Genomic DNA, 24,376 nt, shown 5'->3' on the forward strand with positions numbered 1-24,376 from the left:
ACTTTACTGAATTTATCAGTTCCAACAGCTTTTGGGTGGAGTGTTTGGGTTTTCCGTGTACAGCATCACATCATCTGCAAACATGGGTATTTTGACTTCCTTTTTTCCAGTTTAGATGTCTTTTATCTTTCTCTCCTGCCTAGTCGCTCTTGCTGATACTTCCAGTACTGTATTGAGTCAGAGTGTGAAAGTGGACGTCCTTGTCTTGTTCCAGGTCTGAGGGGAACGCTCTCGGCTTTTCCCCATTCTGTCTGGTGTGGCTGTCTTGTGATCTGTAGCCTTTATAACTGTGAGAAACGTTCCTTCTGTACCTAATTTGTGGAGTATTTTTTTTTTATCATGAAGAGGTGTTGAATCTTATCAGATGCGTTCCCCGTGTTTATGGAGATGGCCATGTAGTGTTTGCTCTTCACTCTATTGATGTGATTTACGATGTTTACTGATTTGTGAAAGTTGGACCATTCTTGCATTTCTGGAAGAAATCCCACTTGATCATGATGTCTGATTTTTTGATGAGGTTTTGGATTTGTTTGCTAGTATTTTGTTGAGAATCTTCGCATCTGTGTCCACTAAGGATATAGGTCTGTAGTTTTCATGTTGTTATCTCTGGTTTTGGTATCAGAATAATGCTGGCCTCTTAAAAAGAGTTTTGCAGAATTCCATCCTGTTCAATATTTTGGAGTAATTTGAAGAGTGTTGGAGTTACTTCCTCCATGAATCTTTTGTAGAATTCAGTAGTAAAGCCATCAGGTCCCACACCTTTCCTTGATGGAAAATGTTTGATTACCGCTTCAGTCTCATCGCTTGTTATGGATCAGTTTAGGTTGTCTGTAACTTCTTGGGTTAATCTTGGTAGATTATATGAATCCAGGAATTTATTCATTTCTTCTAAGTTTCCAGTTTATTGGCATAGAGTTCTTCATAGTAATTTCTTGTGATACTTTGTATTTCAGTGGTGTCGATTGTAATGTCTCTTTTTTCATCACTAATTTTATTTCAATTTGTTCTTTTTTTGTTTGTTAGTTTGGCAGGAAGTTTATCTATTTTGTTTATCTTCTCAAAAACACAACTTTTTACTGATCCTTTGTGTTTTTAAAGTTTCATTTATTTCTGCTCTGATCATTATTTTTTGTCTCCTGATTTTGGGTTTGGTATTTATTTATTTTTTAAGATTTATTTTATTTATTTGAAAGGCAAAGTTACAGAGAGGCAGAGAGAGAGATCTTCCATCCACTGGTTCACTTCCAGATGGCCACAACAGTTGGAGCTGGGTCTATCTGAAGCCAGGAGCTTATTCTGGGTCTCCCACATGGATGCAGGGACCCAAGCATTCGGGCCATCCTCTGCTGCTTTCCCAGGTGCATTATCAGGGAGCCGAATTGGAAGTGGAGCACCATATTTATGGTGCTCATATGGGATGCTGGCACCGCAGTTGGCAGCTTTACCTGCTACGCCACAGGTGCTGGCCCCTGGTTTATTCTTGTTTTTTAAGTCTTCAAGATGCAAGATTAGATGTTTAATTTGATAAATTTTTCTTTAATGTAAGCACTCAGTGCTATAAAATTCCTTCAATATTGCTGTTGCCGTATCCCACAGGTTTTGATATGTCATGTTTTCATTTATTTCAAGAAAGTTTTTTTATTTCCTTTTTAATTTCTTTAATGACCCATTGATCATTCAGTAGCCTGTTTAATTTCCAAGTATTTACGTGTGTTCTATTGTTCTTACTGATTTCTAGTTTTATTCCTTTATGGTCTGAGAAGATACATGGTATGGTTTCCATCTTTTTAAATTTGCCGAGACGTGATTTGTGGCCTAGTTTGTGGTCTGCCCTGGAAGGTGTTCCACGGGGTGGCTGTGGAGTGAAACGTGTGTCAGGGCCGCGTGCTCCATGCCAGTGTGGGTGATCTGGCCGTGGACGAGAGGGGGTGTAAGTCCCCCACCATGGTTGTGTTAGAGTCTGCCGCCTCCTTTAGGCCTGATGGTTTTTTCTGTGCACATCTGGGTGGTCTCACTGGGTGCCTATGTATTCGTGATTGTTATGTCTTCTTGCTGGATTGAACCTTTTATGGAAATGTAGTGTCCTCCTTTATCTGTTTCTACAGCTCTTGATTTAAAGTCTATTTTATCTGATATTACGATAGCTATACCTGCTTGCTTTTGGTTTCCATTTGCCTGGTCTGTCTTTTCCCAGCCCTTCACTTTCAGTCTGCGTGTATCTGCAAAGAGAGTTTCTCGTGGGCAGCGTAGGGTGCAGTCATGGTCTTTTATCCGCTTAGCTGGCCGGAGTCTTCTGGTTGGTGGGTTTAATCCTTTTACATTCAAGGTTAGTACTGAGGCATAAGAACAAGACCTGTCATTTTGTTGGTTGGGTAATGACTCCACCAGCTCTGCCAGTGAATTTGCTGGTGGCCTGTGTTTTCACGTTTACTTCCAATGCACGACAGCCTTCAGAATTTCTTTTTTTACTTTTTCTTTTTTAATTTGTATGTATGTATGTATGTATTTATTTATTTGACAGGCAGAGTGGGCAGTGAGAGAGAGAGACAGAGAGAAAGGTCTTCCTTTGCCATTGGTTCACCCTCCAATGGCCGCCGTGGCCAGCGCGCTGGGGCCGGCGCGCTGTGGGCAGCGCACCGTGCTGATCTGATGGCAGGAGCCAGGTGCTTCTCCTGGTCTCCCATGGGGTGCAGGGCCCAAGCACTTGAGCCATCCTTCACTGCACTCCCGGGCCACAGCAGAGAGCTGGCCTGGAAGAGGGGCAACCAGGACAGAATCCGGCGCCCCAACCAGGACTAGAACCCTGTGTGCCGGCGCCGCAAGGTGAAGGATTAGCCTAGTGAGCCACGGCACCGGCCAGCCTTCAGAATTTCTTGTAAGCCTAGGATGGGGTGGTGAGTTCTCTGTTTTTGCTTATCTGGAAAATATTTTGTCTTCACTTTTTTTTTTTAAGTTTTTTTTTTTTTTTAATTTTTTGCCAGGCAGAGTTAGACAGTGTGTGAGAGAGACAGAGAGTTATAGACAGTGAGAGAGAGACAGAGAGAAAGGTCTTCCTTCTGTTGGTTCACTCCCCAAATGGCCACCACGGCCGGCACTATGCTGATCCGGAGCCAGGAGCCAGGTGCTTCCTCCTGGTCTCCCATGTTGGTGCAGGGCCCAAGCACTTGGGCCATCCTCCACTGCACTCCCGGGCCACAGCAGAGAGCTGGACTGGAAGAGGAGCAACTGGGACAGAATCCGGCGCCCTGACCGGGACTAGAACCTGGAGTGCTGGCGCCGCAGGTGGAGGATTAGCCTAGTGAGCCATGGCACCGGCCTTGTCTTCACTTTTAAAGATTCATTATTTATTTGAAAGGCAGAGCTACAGAGAGACAGAGACAGAGACAGAGACAGAGGCAGAGAGAGAGAGAGAGAGAGAGAGAGAGAGAGAGAGTCTTCCATCTGCTGGTCCAATCCCCAAATGGCAAAAATGGCCAGAGCTGAGCTGATCTGAAGCCAGGAGCCAGGAGCTTCTTCTGCATCTCCCACGTGGGTGCAGGGGCCCAAGGACTTGGGCCACCTTCTTCTGCTTTCCCAGCCCACAGCAGAGAGCTGGATTGTAAGTGGAGCAGCCAGGACTCAAACCGGCGCCCATATGGGAAGCTGGCACTGCAGGCGGCAGCCTCACCTGCTGTGCCACAGTACCAGCCCCTCGTCTTCACTTTTAAAGATAGTTTTGCTGGATATAATAATCCTGGTTGGAAATTTTTTCTTTTACGACCTTGAATGTACCAATCCACTCTCTCCTTGCCTGTAGAGTTTCCACTGAGAAGTCTGATGTTCATCTCATTGGTTTTCCTTTGTCTCTTGACGCTTTTCTTACTGTCTTTAGGGTTCTCTCCTTGTCTTTAACTTTTGACAATTTGATGACAGCTTGCCTTGGAGAAGACTTTTTTTGGTTGAGTCTATGGGATCCTTTGAGCTTCCGGGACCTGGATGTCCATGTCTTTTTCTAGACCTGGGAAATGTTCAGCAGTTGCTTCATTTATCAGGTTCTCAGTGGCTTTTTCTTTTTCTTCTCCTTCAGGAATACCTGTGATACAAATATTTGGTCATATAATTGTGTCCCAGATTCAGTGTAGACTTTCTTTATTGTTTTTAATTCCTCTCTCTTTATTTTGTCTGATTACATTATTTTCTTATATTATTGTTATTTCTTAATTCTTGTCCTTGAGGTCAGAAGTTCTTTCTTCCCTTTGGTCTGCTCTGCTGTTCAAGCTCTCACTTGTATTTTTTATTTCACTGACGATTTCATCTCTAAACTTCTCTGTGGTTCTTGTATCTCCTCAGCAGTACTTCCGTTCGTGCCACTCACTGAGTTCCTCAGTCTGTCTGTGCTCTCCTGCACCTCACTGAGTCCCGCACAGCCGCTCTCCTGATCCTGTGTCTGTACTTCCCAGTTCCCTGCAGTCCAGGGCCCGGTTCTGGAGGAGTGTGCTCCTTGGAGGCGTGGTGCTCCGTGTGTGTGTGCTCCTTGGAGGCGTGGTGCTCCGTGCGTGTGTGCTCCGTGGAGGCGTGGTGCTCCGTGCGTGTGTGCTCTTGGGAGGCGTGGTGCTCCATGCGTGTGTGCTCCTTGGAGGCGTGGTGCTCCGTGTGTGTGTGCTCCTTGGAGGCGTGGTGCTCCGTGCGTGTGTGCTCCTTGAGGCGCGGTGCTCCGTGCGTGTGTGCTCCGTGCGTGTGTGCTCCGTGGAGGCATGGTGCTCCGTGCGTGTGTGCTCCTTGGAGGCGTGGTGCTCCGTGCGTGTGTGCTCCTTGGAGGCGTGGTGCTCCGTGCGTGTGTGCTCCTTGGAGGCGTGGTGCTCCGTGTGTGTGTGCTCCTTGGAGGCGTGGTGCTCCTTGCGTCTCCACGTCTGCTGTGCCCCGTGTTGATGTCTGCCCACCTGGTGCACTCGCCCTTCTTCCCCATGGAGCGGTTTTATTGGAAAGGACGTAGGTTTAGCTGGTGTGCAGGGCGTCACTTGGCTTGCTGCTTTGGCTCTGGCTCTAGGTGAGCCCAGGGGAGTGGGCTCTGAGTGGTTTCTTTTTTCTTAGTGCCAGCTGTGTCTGTAAGTGACACATTGGTCTAGCCTGCTGCAGTTCCCAGGGACAGAAGAGTGGCTTTGAGATGAATAAGGGTTTACGTGGGTGTGTATCTTTGGTCCATGGAGAGTTCAGTGTCAGTGTCCCTGGTGGATGTCACAGCCAGGACCTTGTTCCTGGCGCTGAGGAGACGGGGGGGCTGCCCCCGTCCTCCTGGGAAGCCTGAGTGATGCTGGGCTGGTGGTGCCAGTTGCTGTGGCCCCAGGACTGAGAGATACCTGTGGACCCTTCCTCAGGTCTGCCAGGAGAGCCCGGCCGGCGCTGGGCGGTGACACCAGCAGCCCTGGTCCTGCCAGGAGAGCCCGGCCGGTGCTGGGCGGTGACAGCAGCAGCCCTGGTCCTGCCGGGAGAGCCCGGCCGGCGCTGGGCGGTGACACCAGCAGCCCTGGTCCTGCCGGGAGAGCCCGGCCGGCACTGGGCAGTGACACCAGCAGCCCTGGTCCTGCCAGGAGAGCCCGGCCGGCGCTGGGCGGTGACACCAGCAGCCCTGGTCCTGCCGGGAGAGCCCGGCCGGCGCTGGGCGGTGACACCAGCAGCCCTGGTCCTAGGACTCGGGGTTGTGACCTGGACCCTGCTCCAGTCCTACAGGGCGACCACAAGTACCCAGGAGGTGTTACTATCAGGGGTGAGTCTGGAGAGGTGGAATGTGGGTAGGTTCTTCCCTGTGTCCACCGGGCAGATTCCAGTGGCACTGAGACATTTAGAATGAATTGTCAGACCTGGAGTTGTAGGGTGCAGTGGGGTCCTCATCCAGATCTCCCAGGGTGGGAGTGGATTTTTTAGGGGCTGCTACTGATGTTAGCCCCCTTGCTCACGTTGGGTGCGTGAGCGTAGCTCTGGGGCCAATGCCCCTAAACCCCCACAGCTGCAGGGTGCAGGGGTCTGTCCTTTGCCCTGTGCCCTGACTCTGACTGTGGTGCTGGGAGGAGTGGATGGAGGTGCCCTGTGCAGCTTCTCCCTGCTGCGGATGGTGCTCTGTGAAGCTGCGGGCGGTGGAGGGGAAGCAGCACAGCTCTCCTGCTCCAAGCCTGGCGTTTGTTTACTTGAAAGTTAGAGAGAGAGGGGGCGAGGCAGACAGAGAGACAGAGAGGGGTCTTGCATCTGTGAGTTCACCCTCCGGATGACCACAGGGCCAGAGCTGGGCCAGGCTGAGGCCAAGGGCCAGGAGCTTCTTCCGCATCTCCCACGTGGGTGCAGGGGCCCAGGGACTTGGGCCGTCTTCTGCTGCTTTCCCAGTTGCACTAGCAGGGGGCTGGATCGGAAACAGAGCAGCCGGGACTTGAACTGGTGTCCATATGGGGGAGTCACGGGCGGCGGCTTTACCGGCTGTGCCACAGCACGGCCCCTGGAACCGTTCATTTCTAAGACAAAGCACAGAGCCCATCGTGAGTTTCTGACCTGCCTGAAACGAGGCATTGGGACTTCTGGGGCCGCCTCCTTGCTTTGTTCTCCCTGGGTCCTTCCCTGCAGCAAAGTGTTCTTTGGTGGCTGGAGACGGCAGAGGCGAAGCTGTGTAACAGGCATACGGCTGCCCCTGCTGCCTCCCCTACAGCATAGCTGAGTTTACGTCATCCCAGTGTAGACCATGACCCTGGCCACATCTCTGAAAGAAACACACCTAAGACAGGAAGAGAAGGGGCACCCCAACACAGGTTTGCGGTGGGGCCTGCCGAACCCGCAGTTCTGAGTTGTCCTCTTCATTTGCCGCCCGGGGGTTCCACACCTCTGGACAGCACAGCCCAGGAAGCCGCCTCTGGGGCAAGGGGGAGGGGCCGTCTCTGTGCGATGGGAGCAGGGCCCTCACTAAAGGGGGGGGGCGGTCACAGGCCCCTGCCTGGGAGTCACTGCTGGGTCACAGCGCAAACACAAGTCGTGCACCTGGAGTGGGACCCCTGCACCCCTGGCGTTCAGGCACTGACCCAGTCTCATGGAGGAGGAACTAAACTTGCTAGGACGGGGAGTTGCCTTGGAGTGCAGTCGTGAGCTGTTTTCACACTGTCCTGGCCCGAGGGCTGTGTGTGGAGTGGCCTGCCCTGCAACGCTGCTGTTCTGATTGGAGAATGCGGGCGCATGGGTGTTAGCCTTTTGTCTCCTAGTAGCTCTGTGTCAACTCTGTTTGCAGTATGTTTTGTCTCCCTCTGCTGGCAGGATCCATGATTGCAGACTACTCTCCCAGGATGCGGGGTTTTGGTGTTAGACCACCTAAGGTGGTGACCTAACACAGCCTAAGCACTGGTGTCATTCGTCCGTGCGTAACACAGGTCAAAACCCCTTGCTTCTGCAAGCAGCGTGTTGGCTAAGTGTCTCCTTCCTCAGGGGCCTGTGTGTAGCTGTGACTCCAGCCTGCCCATGAGGGCTCTGTGGGGGGCATACCTGCCCAGAAGCCCCTCCCACAACCACCTGCAGTTAGGAAACTGTCGATGCTCTCCCGGGCCCTCCCGCTGTCTACGTCTCTGGGTGCCCTGGAGAATCTTTCCCGCCTCGCTCCAGGTCTGGAGGCAGAGACCCGGCCTCCCCGGTCCTGGGGTCAGGGTCGGTACCGGGAATCCCCGGGGAGGACCCCTGCCCCCGCCAGTGTGGGCGGTGGGCTTTTTCTGAGTCCCCTTTGTCCTCTAGCTGCGTGCTCCGGTCACTTCTGTGAGCCGCTCTCCCTGGGAATCCCTTACTTCCGTGGCGTCTGTTGGCTGAGCTTCCTGTCTCCTTGCAGTCACCCATCTTCTCCCTTCCGTCCTTTCCCTCTTCTTAGCCCCAGATGATGGAGCCGCCGGCTAATATTTTACCCAAGGACTCTGTATTCGCCTTGAAAACCCTCCCCTCCCCAACATGTCACCTGTCCGGATGGCTGGCAAGGGGGCATCCCAGCCCGAAAGGCCTCGCAGACTGTTGTCCTCAGCCCCGGCTCCCCGTGGCTCGTGGGCCGCCCCTTTCCCTCCGTGTCACCCCGTCCAGGACTCTCCACCTGACGCTCCAGCCCTGCTGACCCTGCCTCCTCCTCTGCCCCCCGCCCGGTGTCTGGAGCCGGAGGGGGGTCCGCCATTTCTTCAGAGGCCAGGCGCCCACAGAGCCGGCACGCAGGGGCCGGCGGGGCCCAGTCGCCGCTGCCCCACGCCCTCAGGTCCCGCGCTCACCGTGGGCTCTCTGCGTGTGTGTTCCAGCTGCAGATCCCCAGCGTGAAGGGCTTCGACTTCGCTAAGCAGCACCTGGGGCAGCACAAGGACGACATCCTGATCACCCACGAGCCGGCGCCGCTGCCGGGGCCCGCCAAGGACCACGCCACGCCGTCGGAGAACGGAGACGTGCCCAGCCCCAAGCCCAAGGCGCCCGCCAAGGACCTCCGCCACCGGGGAAGGTGAGTGTGGGCGTCCTGCGGTGGCTCCCCTCTCGCGGGGCTGCCTTTGCTCTCAGCACCGCGCGACGCCGGTGAGCCCTGCCCGGGGCTGTGTGCAGGAGCCCCGTGAGTTGCCTGGAGGCCTTGCAGTCTCTTCGCCCAGAGCATGTGGGGTTGTGCATCGCCCGCTGTGGCCACGTGGCCGTCCCGCCCCCACGTGTGTATTTTGGGGTCAGGCGCCAGGCCCAGTGGGGGTCACAGCAGAGGGACCGTGTGAGAGGTGCCTGGCGCGCACTCAGCCGGCTCTAGCTGCCTGGCCCTGGCCCGGCTCCCTGGCGACTCCGTGGCCATGGCCGCACCCTTCCGTGCTGGCTGTGTCCTCGGCTGCCCACGCTGTCACCCTTGATGGCACAGTGCCTCTCCACCGCCTCCTCCCTGCCCGTCCTCCATTCTCCATCGATTGCCGTCGCTCCACCGAGTGCAGCACCTGGAGAGTCGTTGCTGCTTCCTGCAGAAGCCTGGAAGCCCCCAGCAGCCCCTGTCCCACGAGCAGGGCCAGGCTGTGCCCAAGAAAGGCAGAGGGCGGAGTTAGGTTTGCTGAGTTGAGATCGGAGCATCCACAGGCCACGGCCTGTTGTCCGTCTCCCTTTGAGCGTAGGGCCCCACACTCTGATTTGTTGCTAAAAGCAAAGAGGAGTGCACGCGCTCATACCAAAATCTGCAGTGGTGTCGTGTCGGGAAACCTCCCGGGGCCTGGCCTGGTTCTGAGAGTGTACTGGCCGTGGGAGCAGGATCTGTGCAAAGGAGAAGGCGTGCGGGAGAGTTGCTGTTCGCTTAATTACTCTGCAGGCTCAGAGAAGTCGAAGCCCTAAAGATGCTTTGCTAGGCTAGGGAGATTCTGCAGGGTGGCTTTTCCCGCCTGGTAGTCAGTCTCATTACAAACATTCGGTCCTGTCATCTCGGAGCCTGCGCGTTCTTGCACGGGCTCAGCAGCCAGCCCTCTGGGAAGCAGAGTGTCTGGGCTCTCCACGCTGCCGGAGGGACAGACGGCATGCTAACCACACAGGGCCCTCCACGCTGCCGGAGGGACAGACGGCGTGCTAACCACACAGGGCCCTCCACGCTGCCGGAGGGACAGACGGCGTGCTAACCGCCACAGGGCCCTCCACGCTGCCGCAGGGAGAGACGGCGTGCTAACCACATAGGGCCTTCCACGCTGCCGGAGGGACAGACGGCGTGCTAACCGCCACAGGGCTCTCCACGCTGCTGCAGGGAGAGAGTGCTAACCACACAGGGCCCTCCACGCTGCAGGGAGAGACAGTGATAACCACACAGGGCTCTCCACGCTGCAGGGAGAGACGGCGCTAACCACACAGGGCTCTCCACGCTGCTGCAGGGAGAGACGGTGCTAACCACACAGGGCCCTCCACACTGCTGCAGAGAGATACAGCGCTAACCACACAGGGCCCTCCACGCTGCTGCAGGGAGAGATGGTGCTAACTACACCGGGCCCTCCACACTGCTGCAGGGAGAGATGGTGCTAACCACCACAGGGCTCTCCACGCTGCTGCAGGGAGAGACGGCGCTAACCACCACAGGGCTCTCCACGCTGCTGCAGGGAGAGACGGCGCTAACCACCACAGGGCTCTCCACGCTGCTGCAGGGAGAGACGGTGCTAACCACCACAGGGCTCTCCACACTGCTGCAGGGAGAGATGGTGCTAACCGCCACAGGACTCTCCACACTGCAGGGAGAGATGGTGTGCTAACCGCCACAGGGCTCTCCACTCTGCAGGGACAGATGGCATGCTAACCGCCACAGGACTCTCCCTGCCTGGTGCGACTTGGTCTCTGTGCTGCTGGTGTACCTGGCCGAGTGCACACAGGAGCACCACACACTGGTGAAATTTGACTGTCCTTTATTGCCAGCGGTGGAGAGCGGGCTCATGCCCCTAAGAACTCTCGACTCTGAAACAGGGTTTATAAAGGCACAACATCATGAGGTTGCTAGGGTCGGGGTGGGGGGATACATGGTTGCCAGGGCCGAGCTGACCTAAAGCCTCTGTGAAACTAGTGTCAATTATAGTCTTGCCAATACCGGTTACGATCTTAACAGTTTCAGTTATAATCTTGACATTATCAGGTGTTGGCTAACTCATAGGTAGGACACAGACAAATCACTTTGTCATTACCCCGGGTGCGGCCCATCTGCTTCCAAGCCTGAGCGGTCAGCTGGGGTGTCTATGCTTCGCCCAGTGTGGTGTAGACTGCTGTTGTCTGAGATCTTAGTTTCAGAGCAGGGTCTTGGGGGGGGGGTGCCTTCCCAGGATGGGGTCTCAGGTGCTCCAGGATGGAGTCCCTCCTGTGCAGGTGTTACTTCGCTGCATCGCCCCTGGGTGTGGAGCCAGTCTCCGCGGTGGCCGTTGGAGCCTGTGGTCAGCATAGGAGTCTCCCAGAAGACTGGGAGTCACTCAGGGGCTGCAGATGGACCCTGGCCCTCGGGGACTCCCCGGGCCTGAACCCTGGGTCCTCCTTAATCTCGTCTGGGCCAGGCCTGGACCGCAGGTGCAGAAGCGACCCGGGGCTGGGGGCTGGGCCTCAGGCCCCGCTAGCTGCAGCAGGGACGTCCCGCGCGGCCTGGCTTCCGGGCCCGGTTGAGTGCAGCGGCTGTGTGCAGTCAGGGCACCCTTATGGGGCCCTCCTGTGAAGGAGCACACTGGGACGGCGCCCCGGAGGCCCGGTGCCGCATGCAGGCTGCGGTGACCCAGTCTCTCTGTCCGCTGTTTCTAACGTTTGCCATGTGCTTTGTCGCTGGCAGGGTGTCCCCCTCCGATGCCGACTCCACGGTCAGCGACGAGTCCAGCGAGAGGGACGCGGGAGAGAAGACGCCGGCAACCGCGCCGCAGGCCAAGGTCCACAGAGCGCCCCCGAGCGGTGGGTGCCTCCCCCCATCTCCACACCAGAAAGCCGTCCTGTGAGGGCCCCGCGGGCTGAGCCCTTGGTGGTCGAGTCTGTGGAATGTGGGGACTTGCCGAGCCTTGACGGCCTCCACCTGACGCCATGTTGGCGTCTGTTGAGGCTGGAGGCTGGGCGTTCCCCGAGGTGTGCAGCCTGTTTTGCTGCCGTGCAGGGACCTCAGGGCCTTCTTGCCTGACAAGGAGGCATCCCTCGGAAGCCGGTCTCCAAAGCCGTCCCAGGGCGCAGGGGCTTCCTCGGGCCCCTCTCAGGACCTGGCAGCCGCTGTGTGTGCTCGGAGGCTTTGGCCTTCACACGGGGAGTCAGAGGCAGCTTCAGCCCAGGTGGGAAGTGAACTTGACCTCTGCTCTACAGGGCGTTCCCCTGAGACTCAGGCCTCACTGGACTGACGACCAGGTAGCTCTGTTGCAGAGTTTACTAGTCTGTTATGTGAACGTGCCAGGGCAGCTGTGGTCCTGGCCTGAGCTTTGTTTGTGTTTCAGGGCTGTGTTTCAGGAATGTCAAGGGCATTTGGAAAGCCTTGGGATATTATTATTATTATTATTATTATTATTTAAGATTTGTTTATTTTGTTTGAAAGGCAGAGTTACAGAGAGAGGGACATCTTCCATCCGCTGGTTCACTCTCCAGATAGCTGCAGTGGCCAGAGCTGGGCAGATCTGGTGCCAAGAGCAGATCCAATGCCAGGAGCTTCTTCCAGGTCTCCCATGCAGATGCAGGGGCCCAAAGACTTGGGCAATCTTCTACTGCTTTCCCAGGCCACAGCAGGGAGCGAGATCAGAAGTAGAGCAGCTGGGACTCGAACTGACACCCGTATGGGATGCCGGCACCACAGGCAGCAGCTTTACCAGCTGTGCCACAGCGCCTACCCTGGGATATTATTTTGAATAGCATTTTTCATTTCTAATTTTTTTTATATACTAGAGATACCGAGAAACAGAAAGATACACGCACACACACACACACACAGACAGGCTTTCATCTGCTGGCTCACTCTCCAGATGCCCACACAGGCAGTGCTAATCCAGGCACTAGCTGGGAGCCAGAAACTCAATCCAGGTCTCCCCCTGGGTGGCAGGAATCCAACTACTTGAGCCACCACCTGCTGCTGCTTCCCACGGTGTGCGTTCGCAGGAAGCTGGGGCAGGGACTAGGGCTGGGGTTTGAACCCAGACCCTGTGACAGAGGACACGGGTGTGCCCACCTGTACTTGCATGTTTCTCACTACGACGGTGCAGTGCAGAGTAACCACACTGTTGAGCTGAACAGATTCTGGCGGATTCCAGGCCATGTTCTTTCACAAGGCACATGCTTGTGGCTCTGTGGTCCCCTTAAGCCGTCCAGGCCCCGTGGGACTACACCAGCTGACCTTCGAGACTCTGCAACTCCTTCCAGTTGGTTCTTTCAAGATGTAGAAAACACCCCCTTAGAATAAGGGAAGAGGTTTTTCTTTGGATCTGGTTTCACAGAATCTTTAAAATTATTTGGCACCATGGTAACAGGTGCACTGTTTCAGCTAGACAGGCTTAAAATTGAATTTTGATCCTGGGAAGGAAATATTTGGGGGAGAAAAGAGCTCTAGGCTTTCTCAGTTACTGTTGGTTGCTTCTGTGAGAAAATCTTGCATTTTACGCCTGCATTTCACTCCTTCTGATGGTGTTACAACCAGTGTGTGCCACAAGGGTCACAACCCAGATCCCACCCTCAGTGTGCTCACAGCCCGTGCCGCCCGCCCCTTGGCTCTGGGACTCGGGCTGGCCGCAGTGCCCCGGGGTGTCCCGGAGCTGGGGACACTCGGGTCTGAGGTCATGGTTTAAAGGGCGTCAGCATCATGTCCTAGAAGGACAGCTTGCTCCCTGCTGTTGCCAAGTCGGCTCTAGAACCGCCTTTACTTCTTCAAGGGCACCACAGGGAGCCTTGATGTTGCCATAAAGGGGTTTTGTGACTTGCGAAGAACTTCCTTTAATACCTGTAAGAAAGGATCTGAGTTGTTATCAAAGCTTTGGAATTGTTTTATATTTCGTCTGAAAGTCCTTCCGCTGTGAGACATAATGAAGGAAAAATGAATGGAGGAAGCAGCTGCTCGAGAGCCATCCATGCCTTCCTCTGTGTTACCCCTCCCTCCCTCTGTCTCTGTCTCTTAAAGATCTAGAGTTAGGCAGAGTTAGAGCATGAGTGAGCGCAAGCCTCCATCTGCTGGTTCACTCCCCAGTTGGCCGCAATGGCCAGCACTGGACCAAGACAAAGTCAGGAGCCAGGGACTCCATCCCAGTCTCCTGTGTTGGTGGCAGGGCCCCACGCACTTGGCCCATCTTCCACTGCTTTTCAGGCTCATTAGCAGGGAGCTGGATGGAACTGGAGCAGCCAGGACACAAACTGGCGCCCATATGGGATGCTGGCATCGCAGGTGCAGCCTTGCCTGTGGTACCACAGCACCGGCTCCCCTCTCCCACACTGTCTGGCAAGCTCAGGACCCTTCTCGCGTGGACGCTGAGTAGAGACCATTCCGTCGTAGTCGGCTCAGGGGTTCCTGGCTCACTGCCTGGACCGGAATGCGTGCCCTTGCAGCTGTCTGTGAACCCCTCAGGGATTCCTCACGCAGTTGCTGCAGTCTGAGGTGGGTCACGTCATCACCACTCGTGCTTCCTGTAGCTGTGCAGGGAGAGGTGAGAGGAGATGGCTCACCTTGCTTGGGTTCAGGGTGTTAGGGCGCGGCCGTTGCTGTGTCTGTGGGTGCCTAGGCCTTTTCTCTCTCCTGGTATCACCAGCAATACACAGGTAGGCAAGGACTGTAAGTGCTGGGTGCTCGCTTTGTGTTCTCAGGTTCCGTGTGCGCAGTGTGTGACTCTAAACCGTGAGGAGTTCATTACCCAGTTCCACGAATTCCAGGTTCACCTGGGAGACCAGGCTGACATTTGCTTTTCACAGGCCCGAGAGTTTGTGGACAAATACTTTAAGCCGGTTTGATTACCTGGGACATCGAGGTTTTCACGTACTCATTTATCAAACGGTTGGGATCGTCCAGCAGAAGACTCATCTTTTCATGAAGGCGGGTCCCAGAGGTCTCATCACGGTGGTGTTTGTGAGCTCGGCTGAGGGGACTGGAAGATGGCTTCACAGTTCTGTGATGCGTCAGGCGCAGTGCAGGGCTGAGATCACCGTGGCTGCCCCACACTGGGAGAGTCAGGCACAGTGCAGGGCTGATAACCATGGCTGCCCCACGCTGGGAGTGTCAGGCGCAGTGCAGGGCTGAGATCACCGTGGCTGCCCCACGCTGGGAGATTCAGGTGCAGTGCAGGGCTGAGATCACCGTGGCTGCCCCACGCTGGGAGCGTCAGGTGCAGTGCAGGGCTGAGATCACCGTGGCTGCCCCACGCTGGGAGCGTCAGGTGCAGTGCAGGGCTGAGATCACCGTGGCTGCCCCACGCTGGGAGCGTCAGGTGCAGTGCAGGGCTGAGATCACCATGGCTGCCCCACGCTGGGAGCGTCAGGTGCAGTGCAGGGCTGATAACCTTGGCCGCCCCACGCTGGGAGTGTCAGGCGCAGTGCAGGGCTGATAACCGTGGCCGCCCCATGCTGGGAGTGTCAGGTGCAGTGCAGGGCTGATAACCGTGGCCGCCCCACGCTGGGAGTGTCAGGCGCAGTGCAGGGCTGATAACCATGGCTGCCCCACGCTGGGAGTGTCAGGCGCAGTGCAGGGCTGATAACCGTGGCCGCCCCATGCTGGGAGTGTCAGGTGCAGTGCAGGGCTGATAACCATGGCCGCCCCATGCTGGGAGTGTCAGGTGCAGTGCAGGGCTGATAACCGTGGCTGCCCCACGCTGGGAGTGTCAGGCGCAGTGCAGGGCTGATAACCGTGGCTGCCCCACGCTGGGAGTGTCAGGTGCAGTGCAGGGCTGATAACCGTGGCCGCCCCACGCTGGGAGTGTCAGGCGCAGTGCAGGGCTGAGATCACCGTGGCTGTCCCATGCTGGGAGCATCAGGTGCAGCGCAGGGCTGATAACCATGGCTGCCCCACGCTGGGAGTGTCAGGTGCAGTGCAGGGCTGATAACCATGGCTGCCCCACGCTGGGAGTGTCAGGTGCAGTACAGGGCTGATAACCGTGGCTGCCCCATGCTGGGAGCTTCAGGGCCAACTCTTGGCCTCTGTAGGCTGAGGAGCAGCCGCTGTGTTTTCTGTTCCTGCGTGGACTGTTGTCTTGAACCAGTCCTGCACGCGTCCAGTCCTCCTGGCCTGCTGGGCAGTCACTGACAGGCAGCCCCCAGAAGTGACGCGAATGTCTGTGGCAGGCAGGGTTCTGTTGACGTTAGCACCATCAGCTGGCTCTCTGCGGCTGCTCTCTCCCTTCTCCCTTTCAGAATTACTTCCACTGTAAGTCATACTCACTGGAGGAAATCCTCACATTAGAAAATACAAGAGGAACTAGCACTGTGGCGCAGTGGGTTAAGCCACTGCTTTTACCACCAGCATCGCATATGAGGCCTGGTTCAAGTCCTGGCTGCTCCGCTTCTGACCCAGGTGCCTGCTGATGCACCTGGGAAACAGCAGAGGACGGCCCGAGTGCTCGGGCCCCTGCGCCCACGTGGGAGACCCAGATGGAGCTCCTGGCTTCTGGCTTCAGCCCAGCCCAACCCTACCCATTGTGGCCATCTGGAGAGTGAACCAGTGGATGGAGGATCTCTTTCTCTCTCTGTGTTCTGCCTTTCAAATAAATTTAAAAAATACAAGAAATTGGAGAATATCATCCACCATACCAACATGTAATCTCGTTACCACTTTGAGAGTTTCTGTGCTGTCTTTCCCCTGCATATTCAAATTATTTCATTTTCAAAAGTCTAATTACTTTTTAAAAACCATTATTGGTGAAATAGGCATAACATAAAATTTGCCCTTTTAACCATTTAAACTTTCTCTTAAAGTGGGAGCTGGGTCCCTGCTATGGTCTGGGAAAGCAGTGGAGGATACCCCAAGTCCTTAGGCCCCTGCACCCATGTGGGAGACCTGGAGGAGGCTCCCAGCTTCAGATTGGCCCAGCTCCACTGTGGGGAGCAACTCAGACTAGACTGTTACTGGAATTAAGACTTATTCTATGCATCTGCTCTCCCACAATATGGCACTGAGAAGGGAGTAACAACTTCTACGCAGCTGCCTCTCGCCAACTTGAGTGATGACCTGCAGGAGCTGATCCTGCTCCTGATTGGAGGAGAGCAGCGTACTCGGCGTGTGGGTAGCAGAGTTGGGATTGGTGGAAGAGGACTATAAAGGAGGAGAGAGACAACATGCACCAGGAACATCTATCTGAAGGAACACCTGAGCAGCCCCCGAGAGAGCCGGCCGGCGGTGTGCCGCTCCCCCGCAGAAGTGGGGAAAGTGGCAGGGGGAACCGCCCTTCCACGGAGGTGGAAGGGACGGTAGCCAACCCGGGAAGAACCAGCAGCAAACCCGGGGAGGGCCGAGCAGACGAAAGAACAGCGCAGGGTCCTGTGTCGTTCCTCCACGAAGAGGGGGAGCGACATAATGGTGCCGTGACTCGGATTAGGAAACTTAGGACGGATATGAAGCCTAGGCAGGGTTTAGTGTCATTCCTCCACGAAGAGGGGGAGCGACACTCCACCACTGCGACCATTTGGGAAGTGAACCAGTGGATGGAAGACCCTCCCCCCCCCCCTCTCTCTCTCCCTCCCTCCCTCCCTCCCTCCCTCCCTCTCTCCCTCTCTCCCTCTCTCCCTCTCCTTCTGGCTCTCGTATCTCTGCTTTTCAAATAAATAATTTCTTTAAAAAGTGGGAGCTGATTTCCTACAGACAGCAGCTTTTTCATAGTTCTTCAGCTTTTTTCTTTCTCCATCATAGTGCTAACGTCTAATACCACGTCACACTGCTGACATCTAATACCACGTCACAGTGCTGATGTCTAATACCACGTCATTTCATGTGGGGGACTTGGGTATCCAAGGATTTGGTATCCACAGGGTCAGAACCCAAGCACCCCCTTGGCTACTGAGGGAGCCCTGTGTAGCATTGCCATGGCAACTAGGTCTCGGGCACACGGGGAGCGCCCTCTGGACGACGGCCGAGGATCAGACCTGCTCCAAATGCCTTTGTGGGAAAGTTCTGTGAACTGGTCAGCCGTGCAGCTCCAGGTGCCCCTGGCTTTTACCTTTTCTCACGGAAGGTATGGGCCGCCTTTAGATAAAACAGGGCAGTTTTCCCCCGGGCACACCCTTCCTCAGGGCTCCTGTAGTTCGGGTTTCAGGAAGCTGAAGGAGAGCGATTGGGCACTGTCAAGTATCCGCCACCGGCGTGGGGTGCATCTTCGGTCTGGGGCCTGTCTGGGATTCTTCCAGGAACAACCTGTCATTCTGGCCATGTGCCGATTGAGAGGCCATGGGCTGACCTCACCGCTTGCTCTTCCTGCTGTTCCAGGGCCCCCTCTGCCCAGCTCAGGGAACGAGCAGCGTTCCTCGGCCTCCATCTTCGAACACGTGGACAGGATTTCCCGCTGCTCGGAAGCCGGCCGGAGGGTCCCCAGCAAGATCCAGCTGATCGCCATGCAGCCCATCCCGGCGCCCCCGGCACCGCAGCCGGCGCTCGCCGACCGCGTGGCAGAGAGCAACAAGATCAATAAGGAGGTGATTGTTCTCGGGGACAGCATGTATGTCGGTGCAGAACTCGTTCTCGCTGGGTCAGTGCTGAGCAGTGAGTGAAACAGTTTCCAACGGTTGTGTGAAGCGGGAACTGGTGACAGGTGTTCTGCATTCAAAATATGGGGCACTTTGAGTATTCCTTATCTGAAATTCTCAGGATCAGTTAGAAGTCTTTCAGATTTTGGGTTATTTTCCCCCAGATTTACGCAATGAGGACCCAGGTCTGTAAACATGAGAATCACGCAGGCTTGTATGTCCACCATAGATACGCACGTAGGCTGGAGATAATTTTGCACCGTAATTCTAACAATTTTGTGCACGACACAGCTTCATGGGATAGAATTTTCCACTTGTGGTGCATTGTGGGTGCTGGAGAAGCTCTGGATTTCGGCTCTTCGGCCTGGGGATGTTCATTCTGTCCTCATTTTTTTTAAGATCAGGAACTGTTCAGGGCCACTGCCAGACACACACACACGAAGGGCACACTGAGCTGTGACCCCTGGAAGGTCGGTGCGGCCTTCTGCCGAGACCTAGTTCAGGTCCCGGGCCGGACCAGTTCCCGCTTTGATGCCGCTGGGGGTGGTGGGGGCGGGGTCTGTGGAATGCCAATGTCGTCCCAGCAGCTGCGCCTTACGCGGAAGTAAGTAGTATTGTTACTGGACGTGGAAAGCCTGTCCGGGGTGTACCTGCCTCCTTAGGGGACACAGCGTCTTCAGAGTGCCCCTGGCCTATTTCCCCGGGCTGAGTGATGTCTCCCCGGCTTTGGGGGAGGAGTGGGCAGGGCTTCCCAGCCCGGGTCTCTGAGCCGCGCGGCCGTCCCCCCGCCCGCAGATCCAGACCGCCCTGCGCCACAAGTCGGAGATCGAGCACCACCGCAACAAGATCCGCCTGCGCGCCAAGCGCCGCGGCCACTACGAGTTCCCGGTGGTGGACGAGCTGTCTTCTGGCGACACCCGGGAGCGGCACCGCGTGTACCGCAGGGCGCAGATGCAGATCGACAAGATCCTGGACCCCACGGCCAGCGTGCCCTCCGTGTTCATAGAGCCCCGGAAGAGGTAGGCGCCGCGCCGGGCCCGGGGCGCGTGGGGGCCCTCGGGCCACGGTTTCCTTCCCGGCCTTGCCTGCGGTGCGCCTCCGCTCGCCGCCCAGCCTTTTCTCTGCCCTCCATGGCGACTCTGCCAGCCACGGGAGCCAGCGCCTAGTAGGTGCAGCCTGCCTGCCTGCCTGCTCCGGCCGCCCCACCCGCCGGCAGCAGGGCGCTGCCAGGCCCGCAGACGGCCGTCGCCTCCCGTACTCTGCCTCCCGCTGTGGACCCCGCGAGCCGCCCACGGAGTCGGGCGCCTGGGGCCGACAGTGGGCTAGGGGCTGGTCCCCGGGGGCGCCGAGCTGTGTTTCGCCCTCCCCAGTGGGTCGCTCTTTCTCCCGGCAGCTCACGGATTAAGCGTTCCCCTAAACCCCGCCGGAAGCACCAGGTCAACGGCTGCCCCGCGGACGCGGAGAAGGACCGGCTCATCACCACCGACAGCGACGGCACCTACAAGAGGCCTCCGGGCGTGCACAACTCTGCCTACATCGGGTGCCCGGTGCGTCACGGGGTCTGTGCTCCCCGGCCCTGGCTCCTTCCGCGGAGAGGCTTGATTGACAGCAGCCAGCCAGCTACTGGCCAAACCCCTGGGAAGATCCGCCTTTTTTTTTTTTTTTTTTTCCCTTGTTTTGGGCGAGCCCCGTGGGTGCGTCCCAAGGTCTTGAGGGCTCTGCCCTCCCTGGCTGGAGCCGGACACCACAGATGCCAGCCCTGGGCCGAGGGTTGGTGGGCCTTCTCAGTGGTGGTGGGGTGTTAGGGTGATGCCCTCTCCTGCCTCCAGGACCTTAGGAAGACGCAGCGCTTCCAGAAGTTCATTTGGGGAGAAGGCACTGAAGCAGTGTTTATTTTAGCGCAGACAGTTTCTAGGTTCGGCAGCCCTTCTTTTCCATGCACAGATTTTCCGTGACCCTTTTGAAGACCCCTCATACACATGGGCTTTATTTATTTATTTAAGATTTATTTATTTTACTTAGAGTTACAGAGAGAGAGGTCTTCCATCCACTGGTTCACTCTCCAGATGGCTGCAGTGGCCGGAGCTGTGCCGATATGAAGCCAGGAGCCAGGAGCTTCTTCTGGGTCTCCCACGTGGGTGCAAGGGCCCAAGGACCTGGGCCATCCTCCACTGCCTTCCCAGGCCATAGCAGGGAGCTGGATCGGAAGTGGAGCAGCCGGGCCTCGAACCAGCATCTATGGGCTTTAGCAATCTTTGCACCAGAATAAGCTTAATCTCATTTTCCATGAACCCCTTGTATGTGTACTTTATTTTGATAGGAAAAAGCTTAATGGAAGTGAAGAAATAATAAAGAAATAGATTTTTTCCCCCTCCCAAACTGAAAGGGGCTGCGAGAGTTGCTGGGAGTGTTAAAGGCAGACATTGGTAGCATGGAGACCACACACAGATCCCACCAAGCAGGGAAGAAAGGGCGGCCAGCCTTGCAGAGGGGCTGGGGGAGACAGCCCCTCCTGCTCCCGGAGATGCTCACAGACCATCCCTTTAGGGCAGGAGGGAGCAGAGAGCAGGTGCTTGGACCAGGGACTCTGATGTCAAGGACCACTTCAGGTGGAAGGCGCGCAGCCAGCCATTTCTTTGTACTCTGAGACACACATAACTAACCCTGAAAGATACTAAGTAACATGAAAGATACCAAGTAGCAGGAAAGATACTGAAAGATACCAAGTAGCAGGAAAGATACTAAGTAACATTGAAGATACTGAAAGATACCAAGTAGCAGGAAAGATACTGAAAGATACCAAGTAGCAGGAAAGATACTGAAAGATACTAAGTAACATTGAAGATACTGAAAGATACTAAGTAACATGAAAGATACTGAAAGATACCAAGTAGCAGGAAAGATACTAAGTAACATTGAAGATACTGAAAGATACTAAGTAACATGAAAGATACTGAAAGATACCAAGTAGCAGGAAAGATACTGAAAGATACCAAGTAGCAGGAAAGATACTGAAAGATACCAAGTAACATAAAGGTGCCAGACAGGCCTCGGACTTGGGGCCTGTGGAGAACTGAAGGATGGTCAGCAAGAACCAGGTTTTCCTTGCCAGCTTACTGAATCCCCAGCACCCTGATCTCTAACTGCTCAGGGGCTGGCGCGGTCCCAGGGAGTTAGCAAGGCCGTGCATGGGTGACAGGAGCTCCATCCTGGTCTCCCACATGGATGCAGGGGCCCAAGCACGTGGCCCATCTGCTGCTGCTTTTCCCAGGCCATTAGCAGGGAACTGGATCAGACAGCTGCGAGATGACGGTGCCCATATAGGATGGTCATATCACAGACGGTGGCTTTACCTGCTGCGCCACAATGCTGGGCCCCTAGGACATAATTTAAGTCTTTCTTAATGGCTCACATTATAATGTTTGGAAGATGTATGGTTCCTGAATAAATAAATCTCACCATTTGCTAATGTAGAAAGTTGTTACACACATACACACAGTTTTAAATGGTGGCGACTTTGACCTTTTCTAGGGGCTGTGGGAGACTTTTTTTTTTCCTACTGCTAATAGTCAATAATGGGGCCGGCACTGTGGCCTAGAAGGTTAAGCCACTGCCTGCAGTGCCAGCATTCCATCTGGGCACTGGTTCGAGTCCCAGCTGCTCCACTTCTGATCCGGTTTCCTGCTGATGTGCCTGGGAAAGCAGTAAAAGATGGCCCCCAAGTGCTTGGACCTCTGCCAGTCACATGGGAGACCCAGATAAAGCTCTTGGCTCCTGGCTTCAGCCTGGCCCAGCCCTGGCCATTGCAGCCATCTCAGGGAGTGAACCAGCCAATGGAAGATTCCCCCACCCCACCCCCTCTCTTTCTGTTTCTCTGCCTTTCAAATACAGAAGTAAATCTTTTAAAAACAGCAGTGCGCCTCACTGTTGGTCTCCCAGGACGGTGCTGGGCTTCAGTTAGGCTCACTGAAGTGTGCGGTTTGGCTGCTGGGAGACTTTCAGTAACAAGGAGTTCTGCTACAAGATGATGACCGAATCCATTGTTTCCTCTTTCATCCTGATTAAAGCCCTTATCCGCCCTGAAACGTAATGCTGCATTTTAGCGTTAGGTTGAAATTTTCCCTAACACCAGGAGAATGGTGAAGCTGCGTTTTGTTTCCGGGTGGCCCCCGAAGCGCGTGTGTGAGTCGTCTGCCTCTCCTTGCCTTTCCCCCTGCAGTCCGACCCCGACCTCCCGGCCGACGTGCAGACGCCGTCCTCGGCGGAGCTGGGCAGATACCCGGGCCTGCCCTTCCCAGCCTCCCAGTACGTCCCCCCGCAGCCGTCCATCGAGGAGGCACGCCAGACCATGCACTCCCTGCTGGACGACGCCTTTGCCCTCGTGGCCCCCAGCAGCCAGTCAGTCAGCGCCGCAGGTGCAGGCCCTGGGGGCCCCACCGGCCTGCCTGTGAACAGCACCCCGTCCCGGGAGCAGAGGCGGACCGCCCAGTGGGGCTCCTTCTGCAGCCCAGCGCAGACAGCCAGCACGCCCTGCAGCGTGAGTACTGGAATTCTCCCCGCCATGAGCTGCTGGGGTTTTGTGACGAATGAAAGCTGCTCTTGTCTTCTGCCAAGCGCTCTGTTGGGAGCACCCTCCTCCACGGCTCTGGTGCTCTGTTGAGGGAGCGGGGGAGGTTCCGCGAAGCCCCATCCTGGTTCCCACCGCGTCAGGAAGTGGAGCTGGGGCAGCCGTCTCCATCTGCCCACAGGGAGCAGTGCCTACGGCGCCCCGATGTTGAACTCCCCGCCCCTCCCCTGGGACCAGAGGGGCCCTGAGGCCCTGGGTGTGCAGGTGGCCGCAGGCTCCCTGCCTTCATGGGAGCTGACGTTCCAGCCTGTCCTCTGTTGTCATTGGTGCTTTTCGTGTTTGGTCACACCTTTCCAGTGGCGCTGCTCGAGATAAGGAGAGGTAGACTCGCCTGCAGCAGCGGCCCGCACAGTATCCTGTGGACGGCCCAGGACGCACTGGACGGAAGGGCTGGCCCTGGGGGAGCTCCGAGGTCGCAGTGGGGATGAATCAGTCGTGCAGTGCTCAGACTGGGCTCCTCTGACTGAGGCAGTACAGGGAGAGGGAAAGACAGGGAGAGGTCTTCATCGCTGGTTCACTCCCCAGAGGGCTGCAACAGCCGGGGTAGGCTGAGCTGAAGCCAGGACTCTGGCATTCCGCTGGGTCTCCTGCATGGGTGCAAGGGTCCAAGCATGTGGGCCGTCTTCCGCTGTTTCCCAGGCACATTAGCGGGGAGCTGGCCCAGAAGGGGAGCAGGCGGGACTTGAACTCGCCCTCATATGGGATGCTGGTGTCACGGGCAGCAGCTTAACCCACTGCCCCAAAAGCTGGCCCTTGCGTGTGTTTATTTTCCTATAATTTATTATTGTTTCCTAATTTATTAGTGAGGCAGAGAGAGAGAGAGAGAGCATTCTGTCTGCTAGTTCATTCCCCAAATACGTGTAGTATCCGGGGGCCAGGACTGGGAGCCAGAGATTCAACCCAGTCTCCCCTGGGGGTGGCGGAGACCCAGCTCCCTGGGCCAGCACTTCTGGCTCCCAGGGCATGCGCTGGCAGGTGTGGGGAGCAACTCGGACTAGACTGAGTTACTGGAATTAAGACTTATTCTATGCATCTGCTCTCCCACAATATGGCGCTGGGAGAGAAGAAAACAGCTTCTACACAGCTGCCTCCAGTTCAGCCAATAAACTGTAGGACTTGCTCCTGATTGGAGGAGAGCGGCGTGCTCGGCGTGTGGGCAGCTGAGTTGGGATTGGCGGAGGAGGACTATATAGGAGGAGAGAGACGGCATGCACCAGGAACATCTAAGAGGAACATCTAAGGGGAACATCTAAGGGAACACCTAAGGGAACACCTGTGCAGCCCCCGAGAGAGCCGGCCAGCAGTGTGCCGCTCCCCTGCAGAAGTGGGGAAAGTGGCCAGGGGGAACCGCCCTTCCACGGAGGTGGAAGGGTCAGTAGCCAACCCGGGAAGAACCAGCAGCAAACCTGGGGAGGGCCGAGCAGACGAAAGAACAGCGCAGGGTCCTGTGTCGTTCCTCCACGAAGAGGGGGAGCGACATAATGGTGCCGTGACTCGGATTAGGAAACCTAGGACGGATAGGAAACCTAGCTCGGATAAGGAAACTTAGGAGGGAAGAAATGGGAAAATGCCGGAGAGAGAGACTAGCAAACAGCCTAGGGAAAAGCCGGACAGAAAAGGTGCCGGAAGAAGCTATCGAAAGCCTAG

At 56.0% G+C, this 24,376-nt stretch overlaps 1 protein-coding gene across 2 annotated transcripts in view; it reads left to right on the forward strand.

Moving 5' to 3' along the window:
- The window catches only part of KIAA1549 (KIAA1549 ortholog), a 150,082-nt gene that overhangs the window by 95,351 nt on the left and 30,355 nt on the right, over window positions 1–24,376 (forward strand). For both annotated transcript variants that reach the window (XR_011387521.1, XM_070071444.1), the window contains exons 11-16: window positions 8,274–8,467; window positions 11,264–11,379; window positions 17,846–18,051; window positions 18,898–19,121; window positions 19,496–19,649; window positions 22,322–22,639. Coding sequence is in view for 1 of the 2 variants with exons in the window: in XM_070071444.1 (XP_069927545.1) it covers window positions 8,274–8,467; window positions 11,264–11,379; window positions 17,846–18,051; window positions 18,898–19,121; window positions 19,496–19,649; window positions 22,322–22,639 (1,212 nt within the window). In the remaining variant the exon portion in view is untranslated. The remainder of the gene's footprint in view (window positions 1–8,273; window positions 8,468–11,263; window positions 11,380–17,845; window positions 18,052–18,897; window positions 19,122–19,495; window positions 19,650–22,321; window positions 22,640–24,376) is intronic.

Source organism: Oryctolagus cuniculus, chromosome 3, assembly GCF_964237555.1.
Source record: "Oryctolagus cuniculus chromosome 3, mOryCun1.1, whole genome shotgun sequence".
NCBI lineage: Eukaryota > Metazoa > Chordata > Mammalia > Lagomorpha > Leporidae > Oryctolagus > Oryctolagus cuniculus.